Consider the following 16393-nt stretch of genomic DNA (forward strand, 5'->3'; position numbering starts at 1 on the left):
CTAGATAAATAAAATGCTAAAATACTTTATTCAACCATATTTCTTTTCTTATGCATTTTGTGGCCATTGATACTGTCTTACATGTTGAACTTCATTTAGATATCTAAAATTGTGCTAATATAAAATATTTTATGCACAGTTGATGTTACTACGGTCCACACCCAAAGAGTTGTCCGAGACATTGTCTTCTTGGTGGATGGATCTAACTATGTTGGAAATAATCAGCAATTTGTGCTGGACTTCATTACCGAAGTGGTAAACAGACTAGATGTTCGACCTGAACGAGTGCGCATTGGACTAATGCAGTTTGCTGAAAGGCCCCGTACAGAGTTTTTTCTGAATGCCCACAACACCAAACAGGATGTGCTCTCTGCCATCGCTCAGCTGAGATTGATGGGAGGACGTGCATTGAACACTGGTGCAGCTCTAGAGTATGCCCTAACCAACCACTTCAAGCCCTCTGCTGGGTCTCGTAGGAGAGAGGGGATCCAACAGGTACTGGTTTTAATAACAGGAGGACCATCTCAAGATGAAGTCAAGAGGATTGCAGACAGGGTAGCCTTAGCGAGTGTTTTGACATTTGCTGTTGGAGCTGGCCAAGTTGAAGAACGTTTCCTAAAAACTGTTGCTTTCGTTGAAAATTTGGCATACTACAGAACAGATTTTGCTGACTTGTCAAGTGTCGTTGATGAAATTATGACACCACTGGTCACTGTTGTTGGGGAGACTGATACTTCAGTAACAGGTGAGCTAAAACACTTTTTCATTTAAAAACAATTTGAAAATGCATGACCATAACAAAATCTTTCAGTTTAAATTTTTCCATTTACTGAAATGCAGAACAAAAAAAACAAATCCTTATATTCCTGTCTATATCCTGGAGGGTTTTTTTTTACAGAGGGATTTGTTTGTATATAATTTGCTTCATTATATTCAACATTTTAATCCCCCCAAAATTGTGAAAATATAGTGTTTGGTGATATGTAGTGTTTGACTCTAATTTGTCAAGAAGAAGAAAAAAATAAAGTAAAATGAAACAAGACTTTTGAATTTGACATCATCCAGTATTTAGATTGTTTCATTAAACATTTATGCAAATTAGTGCATGTTTCATTTGCATATGTAAACCTAACATTTTAGAAAACCAGAAATACAAAAAATCTGTGTAGGTAAGGTCATACATATTAATTATAATATTCCTAATATTATTATTTACCCAATTCACCTGCAGTGTCTCGTCTTAGTCTCTTCACAATTTCAAGGGTTACTACTTTACTTTAAATTTATCTTCAATGTCCAGCACTGTACACACACCACATTAAAGAGGACTAACAAGTGCAGGATGTTTTGTATAAAAGCAATACTGTGGCTTTTAGGATTGCTATGTAGTTCTGGGTGGTTGCTATTTCAAAGAAGCAAGTAAATTGCTTTATTTGACTTTAAAGTAGCTTTAACTAAATAAACCCTAGTAAGAATAACAACTGTGTAAAGTTAACAAACTCTCTTTCTAACAAACTGCTATATAGAATGCTGAATAATATTTTATTCAGCTAATATTTTAAAATGTATATAATGGTACACAAAGACATACCAAATGAAATGACACAGCACCTTAATTATCAGACTTTTATTTCGAGACAGGTTAATGAAAGTTAACAAACATTCCAGTACTTTCTACCAATGGGCACCAGTAACTAAAAATCAAATAACCAATCAACTAGCCAACATAAAATACTTTTTTTGCACCACTATATTCTTTAAAGGTCCCATATTGTCAAATGTTACATTTCCTGATAAGCGAGGTCTAGGGGCCTCGTACGTCAATCCACAGTAAAGTGCACAAAGCCTGCACAAAGTAGCTATGAATTTTCACAAGCTGTAGTATCTTATGTTAAAATATGAAGTCACATCTACACAGTCACCGCCTTTAGTCAAACAGTGGCTTTGTAAAGACAAACTCATCGTGTCTATCTAGTCATGATGAAGATGTATACAGTTCAGATTCAGCAGGCTTTATTCCAGCTACAACTAGTGACTAGTCCAGCTAATCACAACATTGCATATACAATAACACATGATGATTATATATAAATCGTCAGTTTGTTGTTTTACACAAATGCACACAGATATTATTTCATAAACAACATAGTTGTGATATGAAAAAAAATTAAATGCGCCCTTAACAACAAAAGACAATACTTTATTGAACCTTCTGATAATAAGTGTGCAAACTCAAGTATTTTTAATGATCATTTCTGTCCAATATGCTTGTTTTATCACGTTTAACCACATCGTTTTTTTGTTTGGCAGTAGCATCGGGTATGCAAGGCTTTGTTCTGTTGATTATGTAGCCAAATCTGCATTGTTTTGAAAGAGCTGCCTCAGTCTTCCCTTTGTTTTGCTTCCAGCTAGCGTTGTGACATAAATGTGATGTTGCTACATTTGACTGATCTGCTTGTGCATCACTCAGAAAAGATCAGACCAATCAGAAGAAAGGCTCATGAATAGTAAATAAGACAGGTCAAAATCAAGCTGTTTTTAGCAAAGCTGCTGAGAAATGAGCTGTTAAAACATCTTGAGAGATTTTGTTACTTATACTGCAAATATATATTCATGAAGACATAAACACCTGAAATAAAACTCAGAAAAGGTGAACAATGTGGGACCTTTAAATTACCTCCATGTATTTTCTGTTATGTTCAGAAATGTATAAAATTTAAAAAAAAAATGATTTGCTTATTTGTTTTATGTTATATAAAATAGCATTTTATTGTATTTATTTCATATTCTCTCGTTTTTAAATCTTTCACAGAATTTGAACCAATAAGTCCCCCTGGTGGAGAAAGGGATGTTGCTTTCTTGATTGATGGCTCTGATGATGTAAGAAATGACTTTCCTTATATCCGTGACTTCATTTCCAAAGTTATTGAGCCTCTGGATATAGGCTTTGATAAAGTTCGAGTTTCTGTGGTCCAACATAGTGAGAGACCAAGTCCTAACTTCTACCTGAATACTTATCGAACCAAAGATGATGTGCTGAGAGCTGTAAGTGGACTCAGTCTGGCAGGTGGCAGAAGTTTAAATACCGGAGTCGCCTTGACTTTCATGAAAAACACCATCTTGTCACCAGCAAATGGTGGTCGAGCTGGTCAAAATGTTCCCCAATTTCTCATCGTTTTGACTGGGGGGAGATCAAGAGACAGTGTTCGAGAACCTGCAGTTGCCCTAAAGACTGAGGGAGTTGTTCCTTTTGGTGTTGGCGTGAAGAATGCAGACCCTAAACAGATTGAGGCCATCTCTCACAATCCATCATTTGCTTTCAATGTGAAGGAATTCAGCCAGCTCAACACTGTTCAGGAAAGGCTCAAGAACTATGTGAACCTGCCAGATCAAGAACTGAAGGTCTTTCTAGAGGAAGGTAAGAAAAACTCAGCTTTTTGTGTTTCTGTGGTCTTCTATGTGCTTGCAAAAGCAGCAATGTCTGTCAGTGGTTTATTTTTGGGTACCCAGCTTTTCTTTGTTTCAAAATATTTCTCAGTGGTCTACCATGTCTTAGTTGATGCTGAAGATATTGTGTTCCTCTTGGATGGTTCTTCTGACAGTATTAAAAGTGGATTTGGTGCAGTGTGCAACGAGTTGTTGAGAAACTTAATGTGAACGACAGAAAATACAGAATATCTGTGGTTCAGTACAGAGACAATTCATTGGTTGACTTCTATTTTAAAACTTATTGAAACAAAAGTTGAGGTTCTACATGCAATAAAGTTCATGAAACACAAGCAGCTTACACTGGTGCAGGCCTCCAGTTTGTGAGGCACCAGGTTTTCAATTCTTTATCTTAGAATAGATGACTTTATGGAATTCCTGAAATACTAATTTTGTTGTATAGCAGACCATCTAGTGATGAAAGGGCCTAACATAGCCCTGAATGATCTTAAAATTTTGACAGTGAACATTGGTGTGAAAAATGCAGATTCAAATGAGCTGAAACTATCAATTCAGTTGCAATTCACATATTATATTGATTGATTTTATGTCCTTTCTTGAATAGAGCCACAAACAATTTTAATATTAAAGCATATCACAAAAGAATCAAGAGAAATTACATGAATAAAAGTTATGGGTAAATGCCTTTGATTAATTTAAATTGCCATTTATATTTTGCTGATATTCTCATTTAAGGGTGGAACTGAAAATCTCTTTTTCTTAAGTCTTTCTTTTTAATTATTTTCTCATACCTTCCATGTCTTTAGTTGACATCTTTTGCACATAAAGATGTTCTTTCATGGAAGTTTTTGAAATATATTTCACTTGCAAGACCTTTTCTTATTCAACACTATTCACATCCTGACCCACAAAATTTTGAGGGTTCGATGTCTTTGATATTCTTTGATTTACTTGCATTTTGAAACTTGTACACTTTTAAAGCTTTTGCTATTCAATTTATACATTGAATGAGTCAGATGTATTCCAATATCCTTTTCTTTTTCTTTTCTTGGTAACTTGCCTGACACAGGAATTAACAAACGGGATATAGTTTTTCTCCTTGATGGCTCCGATGACTCCAAAAATGGACTTCTTGCCATCCGTGAGTTTATCCGGAGAATGGCAGAGGATCTTGACATTGACCAGGACATTGTTCGAGTTGCTGTAATACAGTACAGTGAAGATGCTTTGACTCATTTCCTACTTAATACTTACAGTAGTAAGAAAGCTGTACTTTATGCCATTAATGGGCTTACAGCAAAAGGTGGAAGAAATCTAAATACTGGGGCAGCACTACAATATGTCAGGGACAATGTTTTTACTTCTGCTTCTGGAAGTAGGCATCAACTAGGAGTACCTCAGTTGTTGATTGTTATGACTGGTGGAGGGTCCAGTGATGATGTGGCAGGTCCAGCTGAAGATCTCAAAAATATTGGCATTCTGTCCATTGCCATTGGAATAAAGAATGCTGTAGAGGCAGACCTCCAACGTATAGCATTCTCACCTAGATTTCTTTTTAATCTTCCAGCCTTTGGTGAACTTTTAAATATACAACCTGATATTCTATCCTTTATCAAATCCAAAATGGGAATAGAACCCCCTACTATTGTTGGTAAGGATTATGACACTTGGCATTTTCCTCATATTCAAACTTTTCTTTTGACTTTGGGCGTTTGAGAGTTTGGACATGAATCTTCATGAACAGCTGCTTTCTTCACTAAACTTCTTGCTTTAACTATGAGGCCATTGATTATTTGATTGGTTCAATTTCTTAACATGTGTTGAAGAATGGCAATTAATGGCCTTGAACACTAAATATTTACCTGTTCTGTTCATCTTTTGCTTTGTCCATCAGATAACTTCCATGGTTTTCCACTGGTTCTCTTAACCATGGAAGAGTCTTACTACTTATGGAGATTCTCCTTCAGGTTAAAGCTCTTGTTTGAGCCAATGATTTCTCAATCATTGCTGGTATTTCAACTTCTTGTTCTTGCCTTTTTCTGTTCTGATTGCTTGATCGATCTTAATTATTCAACTGAGCTTGAAACAACACTACCGATATCCTGGCATTCTTTTTTTTTACATTTTTCTTTGTGTCAGATATTGTCAGCATATTCTTAAAAACACAAATATAGCATAATGCATACAGATTGTAAACTTGTCTGTAAATTGTTTGTTCAAATTTTTATTTTATTAAATACTATGAAAATCACTACATACAATAATGTGATTTATGTATTTAGTTAATGATGTTTTGTCTTACACTTTTAAAATTCAGTTTTACTAAAGCCATTTAATTTTTATCCCAGTTGAACTGGATGCAGCTCAAAGAGACATTGTCTTTGTTCTGGATGGGTCTGATGACACCAGGGATGCATTTAAACAAATGTGTCATTTTGTTCAAAGAGTGGTGGACAAACTCAATATTGGGCCAAGCAGAGACAGAGTGTCTGTAGTTCAATACAGCAGCGAGCCACAGGTCCATTTTTACCTCAACACACATGCCACAAAGCAAGACATTCTCAATTCAATTGAGAGTCTGCAACACCAGGGAGGAAGTCCTCTCAACACAGGAAGAGCACTTGACTATACCAAAAAGAACATATTCATTGCCTCTTCTGGGAGCAGAATCCTAGAAGGGGCTCCTCAGGCGCTTGTGCTTGTGACTGGAGGAAGGTCTCAGGATGATGTTAGAGCTCCAGCTGCTGCTCTGAAAAAGGATCAAATTGTAACATTCAGTATTGGCAATCAAAATGCAGATGTTATTCAACTCCAGGCAATTTCATATACTCCTGCCCATACTCTTACTGTTCCTCAGTTTGATGACCTTCAAACCATTGAACAGAAACTTGTGTCATATGTAAAAAGAATTCCTCGTCAGCCTAGGAGGCTTCCACAGACTACAACAGGTAAGGATGCTTTTTTTCTGGGGAGGGGGTGTGTGTGGTTGATTTAAAGGTGTTATGGGCCAGAGACATAACTATATATTCTTGTGCTCATTGCCACAGATGCTGGAATAAGAGATGTTGTGTTTTTAATGGATGGCACAGATGAAACAAAGGAAAGTTTCTTAGGGATGCAAAACTTTGTTCAAACCATGGTTCAGAAACTGAATGTGGCACCAAACAAAGATCATATTTCGGTGGTCCAGTACAGTAATGATGCAGCCTTTGATTTTCTTTTGAATACATATTCATCATCAGATGATGTTATAAATAATGTGAAACATTTAATTCATAAAGGAGGAAGGCTCCGCCACACTGGAGCGGCCCTACAATATGTTAAAGAGAACCTGTTTACTGCTGCTGCAGGGAGTAGACTTTTGGAGGGTGTGCCACAAATTCTAATTCTATTGAACTCTGGAAGGTCCAACGATGACATACGTGGTCCAGTCAAAGCTTTAAAAGACATTGGTGTCATTTCTTTTAGTATTGGTACCACAAATGCTGATACGCTTGAGTTACAAACAATATCCTATCAGCCAAACTACTTTTTCATTTCTGATTTTGAGAGAATTCATGATGTTCAAGAGAATATTTTAACATTAATAAACACGGTATCTTATCAACGGCTACCAACAATGACACCTCAGGTCTCTGGTAAGAGAAAATCTATTAATTTCATAATGCATGTGTGCACACAAGCACACACTTGCTTGCATAAATAGTGCTTTAAATTTGTCTAAACACATGATTTAGTGTTGTAGAATGTACTGTTTTGTTATCGTTAAACTATTAATTGAATTTTTTTATTGCAGAATTTGTCAAAAGGGATGTTGCATTTCTTATTGATGGATCTGATGATTCTAAAATTGGTTTTGAGGGAATTCGTAATTTTATCCAGAGGTTAGTTGAGAGTTTCAACCTGGAGGAAGATCTTGATAGGGTGGCGGTTGTGCAGTACAGTCGGGATCCCACTGCTAATTTTTATCTAAGCTCATACTCAACCAAAAAAGAAGTACTCAATTCCATACGATCTATGAGACACAAAAGTGGAAGGCCACTGAATACTGGAGCTGCTCTACTGTTTGTTAAAGAAAATATTTTTTCACAATCCTCTGGGAGCAGACATCATGAGGGCGTACCTCGGATTCTGTACTTATTTAGTGGTGGTAGATCTGGTGATGATGTCAGAACCATTTCACAAAGTTTAAGAGAAAACAACATAAAAGTCATTACAATTGGCACAAGTAATTCTGATACACTTGAGTTACAGACAGTGTCTACAACACCAGCATATGCTTTCTCTGTTCCTGATTTTACCTTCATCAACAGTATTGTCCAAAGAGTTGCCTCTGTTTTGACAAAGGGTGATGAAATTGCTGAGCAATTAATGATTCCTGGGGGTAAGAACTTTTTATAAATGATGTCTTTGTTGAACATGCTATTAGTGTATGTAAGATGCAAACAAATTAGCATAGCATCTATTGTGTTTCTATAGAATTGTTGTTTAAACACTTTTGTCTATCCTTTATGGAAATTTTTTTTTTTCTGTTTTTATTTACTCTAGGCCAGACTTTGGATGCAGGAAGAAATATTGTGTTTCTTATTGATGGATCAGATGATGCTAGTGATAGATTCACAGCTATACGAGAATTTGTGGCCAGCTTGGCAGAGACATTTGAGATTGGTAAAGAAAAAGATCAAATTGCTGTTGTACAGTTCAGTAATACTGCAGCAATAAGCTTTAATCTCAGTACATACTCATCCACTTCTGAGGTGGCAGATGCTATACGCAACCTCAAACCAAAAGGGGGAAGGCCGCAATATATTGGCCAGGCTTTGCAGTTTGTTAGAGACAGTATTTTTACCCCTAGTGTTGTAAGTCAGCAAATAGGACGTGTTAGCCAAAATCTTGTGCTTGTGGCTGGTGGCAGATCAAGAGATTCTCCTCATGGACCAGCTAATGCACTGAAGAGTATGGGAGTAAACATTTTTGCTATTGGGTCAAGGCTGACAGATCCTATTGAAATGGAAGCCATTTCTTCGAAGACAGATTATGCCATTGCTGTTTCCGATTTTCATGATTTAAAAAATGTACGCCAAAGCCTCATGACAAAACTTTTGGGTGAAAGACAAAAGGGAGACAGAGAAGTTGATGGTGAGAGTAAAAAACAATACACTGTAAAGCTTAAGAAACATTTATAGTTTCATTTACAAGCATTTACAAGTTCATAGAAGTTTTAAGATAACATGTTAAGACTTTCAGTATAGGCTGATCATTTCAGTTGATATTATTTTATTTTATTGTTGTTGGAAAGCTAAATTAATAAAGTTTATGTTATTAAGTTACAGAATATTTTATTGTTGGAAATAAAATTCTATATTAATTTATATCTTAACCTTATGTATTTGTCTCCTGCCATTGTATATAGTAACTAATGAAACTAAGCATACCAATTCCAATTTAGAAAAAATACTTTAAAGGTGCATCTCTAATTCTGTAATTATTGTAATTCTAGGCACAGGATTAAAAAGGGATATTGCTTTTCTTGTGGATGGCTCGGACAGTACAAGAAGAGGATTTCCAGAAATACGTGATTTTCTGTACAATATTATCACAAATCTCAATGTGGGTATTAATAATGATAGAATCTCAATAATTCAGTACAGCAATGTGGCTGTAGCAAATTTTTATTTGAATTCGTTCTTAAGAAAGGAAGATGTGTTGAATGCAGTAAAGGTGCTAAGCCATAAAGGTGGAAGGCCCTTAAACACAGGCTCTGCACTTCAATATGTAAAAGAAAATATCTTTATAAGTGCCTCTGGAAGCAGGCAAAAAGAAGGCATCCCTCAAATATTAATTCTGCTGACTAGTGGAAAATCAAGGGACAGCATTTCTGAAGCAACCTCTGCTTTAAAAAGAAGTGGGGTCTTAATATATGGAATAGGAGGAAAGCACTTAGATTCTTATGAATTACATACAATTTCTTCTGACGATAAAGTGCTTTCATTGGCTGACTTCAGTGAATTACCAAAAATTCAGACACAGCTATTAGAAGCAATAAAAGTCATTCCAACTTCCAACAAAAAAGAAATGATAGGTAAGTATAATAATGTTTTTACACAATAGTCAGTAAAACTTAACGTTAATCAAGAAAAATGTGTAGTATTTACGTGTGTGTGGAGTGTGAAAGCTAAATAGAAGCATGCTCAGAAACATGCATAACCACTGTGAATATTGTGACTTTGTCACTCCATCCAAAAATAAAACACTAATTTATAAAATAATTATACTGTTCAAGTAGTCTTCTTGCTGTTCATTTCCATGAAATAGTCATAATCATTACTTCTGCAGTGCAGTGTTGCAAGCTTTAAGTGTGTGCTTGAGCGCTGATATGCTACATACAATTAAGGACTCACTATTGTGAACTACATGGTTTACTAATATAAACATAAACTGGCAAGCTATTATCAATCAGATATTTTTTTTGTCAAAGGCAGCCCTACTATTATGATATATTAACATAACATAGAGGTTAAACTTTTGCTATTCTTTAAGTAAAAACTCCATATTTATAATTATTTTTATTCAAAGCTGAACATTTATATTGATCATACTATGAATTCTTCTTGATTTCACACTTCAAAATTTGTTTCATAGCTGAGAGTGAAAAACAGAAAAAAGATGTTGTCTTCCTAATGGATGGATCAGATGGAAATAGGAATGGCTTCAAAGCAATGAAAGAGTTTGTGCAAAGAATAGTGGAGAGATTGGATATAGCAGAGAACAGAGATCGTATTTCTGTTGGCCAGTACAGCAAAGACACAGAAGTCCATTTCTATCTAAACACGTACACGAAAAAGGAAGATGTACTTGACCGTGTCAGAGGCCTGAGACTCAAAGGAGGCAGACCCCTCAACACGGGGGAAGCTCTCCAGTATGTCAGAGACAATGTCTTTACGGCCTCCTCTGGCAGCAGGCGGCTGGAGGGGGTGCCGCAGATGCTGATCCTGTTTAGCGGGGGAAGGTCATTTGACAGTGTCGATGCAGCGGCCTCCTCTCTGAAAGAGCTTGGCGTCTTGATCTGGGGAATAGGATCGAGGGGCTCGGATAGCGGCGAACTGCAGAGAATTTCATACGACCCCAGTTATGCTCTGTCCGTATCCGACTTCAGTGAGCTCCCAAATGTCCAAGAGCAGCTGCTTGCCTCTGTCCAGGATGTTGCAATGCCCTTCACTCCAACTTCCTCGACTCCGACCGGTATGTGCATGGCAGGACTTGATGTGAGCTAGCTGACAGGCTGCGCCTTATTGCTTACTCACAGCTTGGATAGTCTAGGAGGTAGTGAATGTTTTGACATGTCCTGGTTGTTAATGACGCTGTTTTCTTTCCCTAGCTGATGACGCCATACCCAGAAAGGACGTAGTGTTCCTGCTGGACGGTTCGGATGGCACTAGAAATGCTTTCCCAGCGATGCGTGACTTTGTGCAAAGATTAGTGGAGCAATTCAACATAGATGCAAACAGAGACCGCGCTGCCGTGGTGCAGTACAGTAGAGACGCAGAGGTCAATTTCTATCTGAATGCCTACACAACAAAAAGGAGATCTTGAGCTCTGTCCGAGGTCTGAGGCATAGAGGAGGGAGACTCCTCAACACTGGAGCAGCTCTCCAGTACGTGAGGGACAATGTCTTCACCGCCTCTGCGGGAGAGTAGAAAGCAAGCGGGCCCTCAGGTTCTCGTCCTCCTCAGTGGAGGACGGTCAAGCGATAACATAGATACACCTGCCTCCGCCTTGAAACAGAGCGGGATCTTGATTTTTAAGCGTCGGCACCAGAAATTCCAGCAGAGAGGTGCAGAGAATTGTCAATGATCCTTCCTATGCACAGTCCGTCAATGAATTCTCTGACCTTCCCAGTGTCCAACAGCAGTTTACCAGCTCCTCAACAACGTGCTCGGTCAAGTCAAGCCCATGACAACTACTGTGCCGGGTAAGACAGACTCTCGCGCTCCTCTAGAAAAACAGCACACTGAGCCCTTCTTTGCAAAGCGTGCAGTAGACCCTGAACAGTTCACGTTAGCGTTGCATGTGAGCAGAACCGTGGGAAATTAGGCTAAAAGGCCAAGGGCTTGAACTCTAGGCACTTGTTATATTTGAAAGTGTTTGTTCATTCACTCGTTGCTTCGCTTTAGGCAAAGTTTTTGTCTTTTGACCAATATATCCTTTAAATTTAGGCCATATTCCAGGGCTTCATATTCATCCAGTTTAGCCAGTTTTACTCTGAGCAAGACGGGGTGTTATTATAGCAGAAGGGACCAACATTTGGCCTTTGGAGTGGTCGTAAAATCACTTAAAGGACGGGAGAGTCATTTATCCTTTTGCAGTTGCCAGCTAGAGCACGCATACACCTACAGACAATATCAGATGCCGAGTGCTTACGTGTCTTTGTGTTCCATTTCATTACCCGTAGCTGAGCGAAAGAGGGATGTAGTCTTCCTGCTGGATGGTTCCGATGGCACTAGGAGCTCTTTCCCTGCCATGCGCGACTTTGTTGAAAGGATGGTGCAGAGACTGACTGTGTCTGAGAACAGAGATCGCGTGTCCGTGGTCCAGTACAGCAGAGATCCAGAGGCCCATTTCTATCTTAACACATACTCAAGAAAGGAGGACATTCTTGACACGGTCAGGGGTCTGAGGCACAAAGGAGGCAGACCCCTCAACACAGGGGCAGCCCTGCAGTACGTGAAGGAAAACGTATTCACTGCCTCCTCTGGAAGCAGACGTATAGAAGGTGTGCCCCAGTTACTGATTCTGCTGAGTGGTGGAAGGTCATTCGATAATGTTGACACGCCGGCCTCATCCCTGAAGGAGCTGGGAGTGCTTATCTTTGGCATAGGGTCAAGGAGCTCAGACAGCAGGGAACTCCAAAGGATCTCCCATGAGCCTAGTTACGCACTCTCAGTAAGTGACTTTGCTGACCTTCCCAGTGTCCAACAGCAGCTTTTCAGCAACATTGACACAGTATTTGTCGAGGGCACGTCTACCACTACCGCGACGATAGGTAAGAAAAAAAAACAAAAAAGGAAACATGCTTGCTCTACTTCCTCTCAGCTTTTATGTTTGCAGTGAGGTATGCTTTACTCTACTTGTAGTTCTAATGAGTTGTAAAACTTTGCTGGAGGTGAGATGATATCGAAAAGCACAGAAAGCACGACTAAGGGCAAAGCATTTACAGTGTAATGCAATGTGCTTTTGATTTTCCTTTAGCGTTTTTTTCCTTAAAATTGTCCCCCATTTGACCCATGACTGTTATTTCTTAGCTGAGGGCCGTAGACAGAGGAGAGATGTTGTCTTCCTGCTGGATGGATCCGATGGCACTCGCAATGGGTTCCCAGCAATGAAAGAGTTTGTGCAAAGAATGGTGGAGAGATTGGACATAGCTGAGAACAGAGATCGCGTTTCTGTGGTCCAGTACAGCAGAGAAGCAGAGGCCCATTTCTATCTTAACACGTACCACGACAAAGGAAGACATTCTTGAAGGTGTCAGAGGTCTGAGGCACAAAGGAGGCAGACCCCTCTACACGGGGGCGGGTCTCCAGTACGTCAGAGACAATGTCTTTGCCGCCTCCTCTGGCAGCAGGCGGCTGGAGGGTGTGCCGCAGATATTGATTTTGCTTTATGTGGAAGGTCATCTGACAGTGTTGATGCAGCAGCCTCTGCTCTGAAAGAGCTTGGCGTTTTGACCTTTGGAATCGGATCGAGGGGCTCTGATAGCAGAGAAATGCAGAGAATTTCATACGACCCCAATTATGCTCTTACCGTCTCCGATTTCAGTGAGCTTCCAAAAGTCCAAGAGCAGCTGCTGGCCTCTGTCCAGGCTGTTCCGGTTCCCATCACTCCAACTTCACCTCCTGTCACCGGTACGTGCATGGCAGAAGTTTATTGTATGCTGTGTCTTGTCTTTCTACTTAATGCCCCACCCCCCCATTTTGTGTTTTATGTGAGCAGTGCGAATGTTAGCCAGAGCTTAGACTGTTAATGAGGTGGTGAACTGATATGACATTTTGAAGGTTAATGAACATTATTGACATTACTTGGCGTTAATGATGCTGTTTTTTTCCCCCCTCTTAGCTGTTTACACCGCACCCAGAAAGGACGTAGTGTTTGTTCTGGACGGTTCAGATGGCACTAGGAATTCTTTCCCTGCTATGCGAGACTTTGTGCAAAGAGTAGTGGAGCAAATCAATGTAGAGGCCAACAGAGACCGCGTTTCTGTGGTGCAGTACAGTAGAGACGCTGAGGTCCATTTCTATCTGAACAGCTATACGAAAAAGGAAGACGTACTTGACCGTGTCAGAGGCCTGAGACACAAAGGAGGCAGACCCCTCAACACGGGGGCAGCTCTCCAGTACGTCAGAGACAATGTCTTTACGGCCTCCTCTGGCAGCAGGCGGCTGGAGGGGGTGCCGCAGATGCTGATCCTGCTTAGCGGGGGAAGGTCATTTGACAGTGTCGATGCAGCGGCCTCCTCTCTGAAAGAGCTTGGCGTCTTGATCTGGGGAATAGGATCGAGGGGCTCGGATAGCGGCGAACTGCAGAGAATTTCATACGACCCCAGTTATGCTCTGTCCGTGTCCGACTTCAGTGAGCTCCCAAATGTCCAAGAGCAGCTGCTTGCCTCTGTCCAGGATGTTGCAATGCCCTTCACTCCAACTTCCTCGACTCCGACCGGTATGTGCATGGCAGGACTTGATGTGAGCTAGCTGACAGGCTGCGCCTTATTGCTTACTCGCAGCTTAGGTAGTCTAGGAGGTAGTGAACTAACGTGCCGTTCTAAAGATGTTTTGACATGTCCTGGTTGTTAATGATGCTGTTTTCTTTCCCTAGCTGATGACGCCATACCCAGAAAGGACGTAGTGTTCCTGCTGGACGGTTCGGATGGCACTAGAAATGCTTTCCCAGCGATGCGTGACTTTGTGCAAAGATTAGTGGAGCAATTCAACATAGATGCAAACAGAGACCGCGTTGCCGTGGTGCAGTACAGTAGAGACGCAGAGGTCAATTTCTATCTGAATGCCTACACAACAAAAGGGGAGATCTTGAGCTCTGTCCGAGGTCTGAGGCATAGAGGAGGGACCCCTCAACACTGGAGCAGCTCTCCAGTACGTGAGGGACAATGTCTTCACCGCCTCTGCGGGAGTAGAAAGCAAGCGGGCGCCCTCAGGTTCTCGTCCTCCTCAGTGGAGGACGGTCAAGCGATAACATAGATACACCTGCCTCCGCCTTGAAACAGAGCGGGATCTTGATTTTTGGCGCCGGCACCAGAAATTCCAGCAGAGAGGTGCAGAGAATTGTCAATGATCCTTCCTATGCACAGTCCGTCAATGAATTCTCTGACCTTCCCAGTGTCCAACAGCAGTTTACCAGCTCCTCAACAACGTGCTCGGTCAAGTCAAGCCCATGACAACTACTGTGCCGGGTAAGACAGACTCTCGCGCTCCTCTAGAAAAACAGCACACTGAGCCCTTCTTTGCAAAGCGTGCAGTAGACCCTGAACAGTTCACGTTAGCGTTGCATGTGAGCAGAACCGTGGGAAATTAGGCTAAAAGGCCAAGGGCTTGAACTCTAGGCACTTGTTATATTTGAAAGTGTTTGTTCATTCACTCGTTGCTTCGCTTTAGGCAAAGTTTTTGTCTTTTGACCAATATATCCTTTAAATTTAGGCCATATTCCAGGGCTTCATATTCATCCAGTTTAGCCAGTTTTACTCTGAGCAAGACGGGGTGTTATTATAGCAGAAGGGACCAACATTTGGCCTTTGGAGTGGTCGTAAAATCACTTAAAGGACGGAGAGTCATTTATCCCTTTTGCAGTTGCCAGCTAGAGCACGCATACACCTACAGACAATATCAGATGCCGAGTGCTTACGTGTCTTTGTGTTCCATTTCATTACCCGTAGCTGAGCGAAAGAGGGATGTAGTCTTCCTGCTGGATGGTTCCGATGGCACTAGGAGCTCTTTCCCTGCCATGCGCGACTTTGTTAAAAGGATGGTGCAGAGACTGACTGTGTCTGAGAACAGAGATCGCGTGTCCGTGGTCCAGTACAGCAGAGATCCAGAGGCCCATTTCTATCTTAACACATACTCAAGAAAGGAGGACATTCTTGACACGGTCAGGGGTCTGAGGCACAAAGGAGGCAGACCCCTCAACACAGGGGCAGCCCTGCAGTACGTGAAGGAAAACGTATTCACTGCCTCCTCTGGAAGCAGACGTATAGAAGGTGTGCCCCAGTTACTGATTCTGCTGAGTGGTGGAAGGTCATTCGATAATGTTGACACGCCGGCCTCATCCCTGAAGGAGCTGGGAGTGCTTATCTTTGGCATAGGGTCAAGGAGCTCAGACAGCAGGGAACTCCAAAGGATCTCCCATGAGCCTAGTTACGCACTCTCAGTAAGTGACTTTGCTGACCTTCCCAGTGTCCAACAGCAGCTTTTCAGCAACATTGACACAGTATTTGTCGAGGGCACGTCTACCACTACCGCGACGATAGGTAAGAAAAAAAAAAAAAAAGAAACATGCTTGCTCTACTTCCTCTCAGCTTTTATGTTTGCAGTGAGGTATGCTTTACTCTACTTGTAGTTCTAATGAGTTGTAAAACTTTGCTGGAGGTGAGATGATATCGAAAAGCACAGAAAGCACGACTAAGGGCAAAGCATTTACAGTGTAATGCAATGTGCTTTTGATTTTCCTTTAGCGTTTTTTTCCTTAAAATTGTCCCCCATCTGACCCATGACTGTTATTTCTTAGCTGAGGGCCGTAGACAGAGGAGAGATGTTGTCTTCCTGCTGGATGGATCCGATGGCACTCGCAATGGGTTCCCAGCAATGAAAGAGTTTGTGCAAAGAATGGTGGAGAGATTGGACATAGCTGAGAACAGAGATCGCGTTTCTGTGGTCCAGTACAG

General features: G+C 40.7%; 2 protein-coding genes across 10 annotated transcripts in view; both read left to right on the forward strand.

Moving 5' to 3' along the window:
* Positions 1–16393, forward strand: part of LOC122351698 (collagen alpha-3(VI) chain-like) — an 88313-nt gene that overhangs the window by 8474 nt on the left and 63446 nt on the right. For 7 of the 9 annotated variants that reach the window (XM_043248955.1, XM_043248960.1, XM_043248959.1 and 4 more), the window contains 4 exons: positions 140–745; positions 2813–3418; positions 4517–5098; positions 5796–6395. In XM_043248955.1, the coding sequence (XP_043104890.1) occupies positions 140–745; positions 2813–3418; positions 4517–5098; positions 5796–6395 (2394 nt within the window). The remainder of the gene's footprint in view (positions 1–139; positions 746–2812; positions 3419–4516; positions 5099–5795; positions 6396–16393) is intronic. The other 2 variants (XM_043248961.1, XM_043248964.1) reach the window with 2 other exon arrangements.
* Positions 7258–9862, forward strand: LOC122351699 (collagen alpha-3(VI) chain-like). Its single transcript, XM_043248965.1, has 3 exons — positions 7258–7831; positions 7996–8586; positions 8948–9862. Exons 1-3 carry the CDS (start codon positions 7465–7467, stop codon positions 9556–9558), a joined length of 1569 nt encoding a protein of 522 aa, XP_043104900.1. The 5' UTR covers positions 7258–7464; the 3' UTR covers positions 9559–9862.

Source organism: Puntigrus tetrazona, chromosome 9 (genome assembly GCF_018831695.1).
Source record: "Puntigrus tetrazona isolate hp1 chromosome 9, ASM1883169v1, whole genome shotgun sequence".
Lineage (NCBI taxonomy): Eukaryota > Metazoa > Chordata > Actinopteri > Cypriniformes > Cyprinidae > Puntigrus > Puntigrus tetrazona.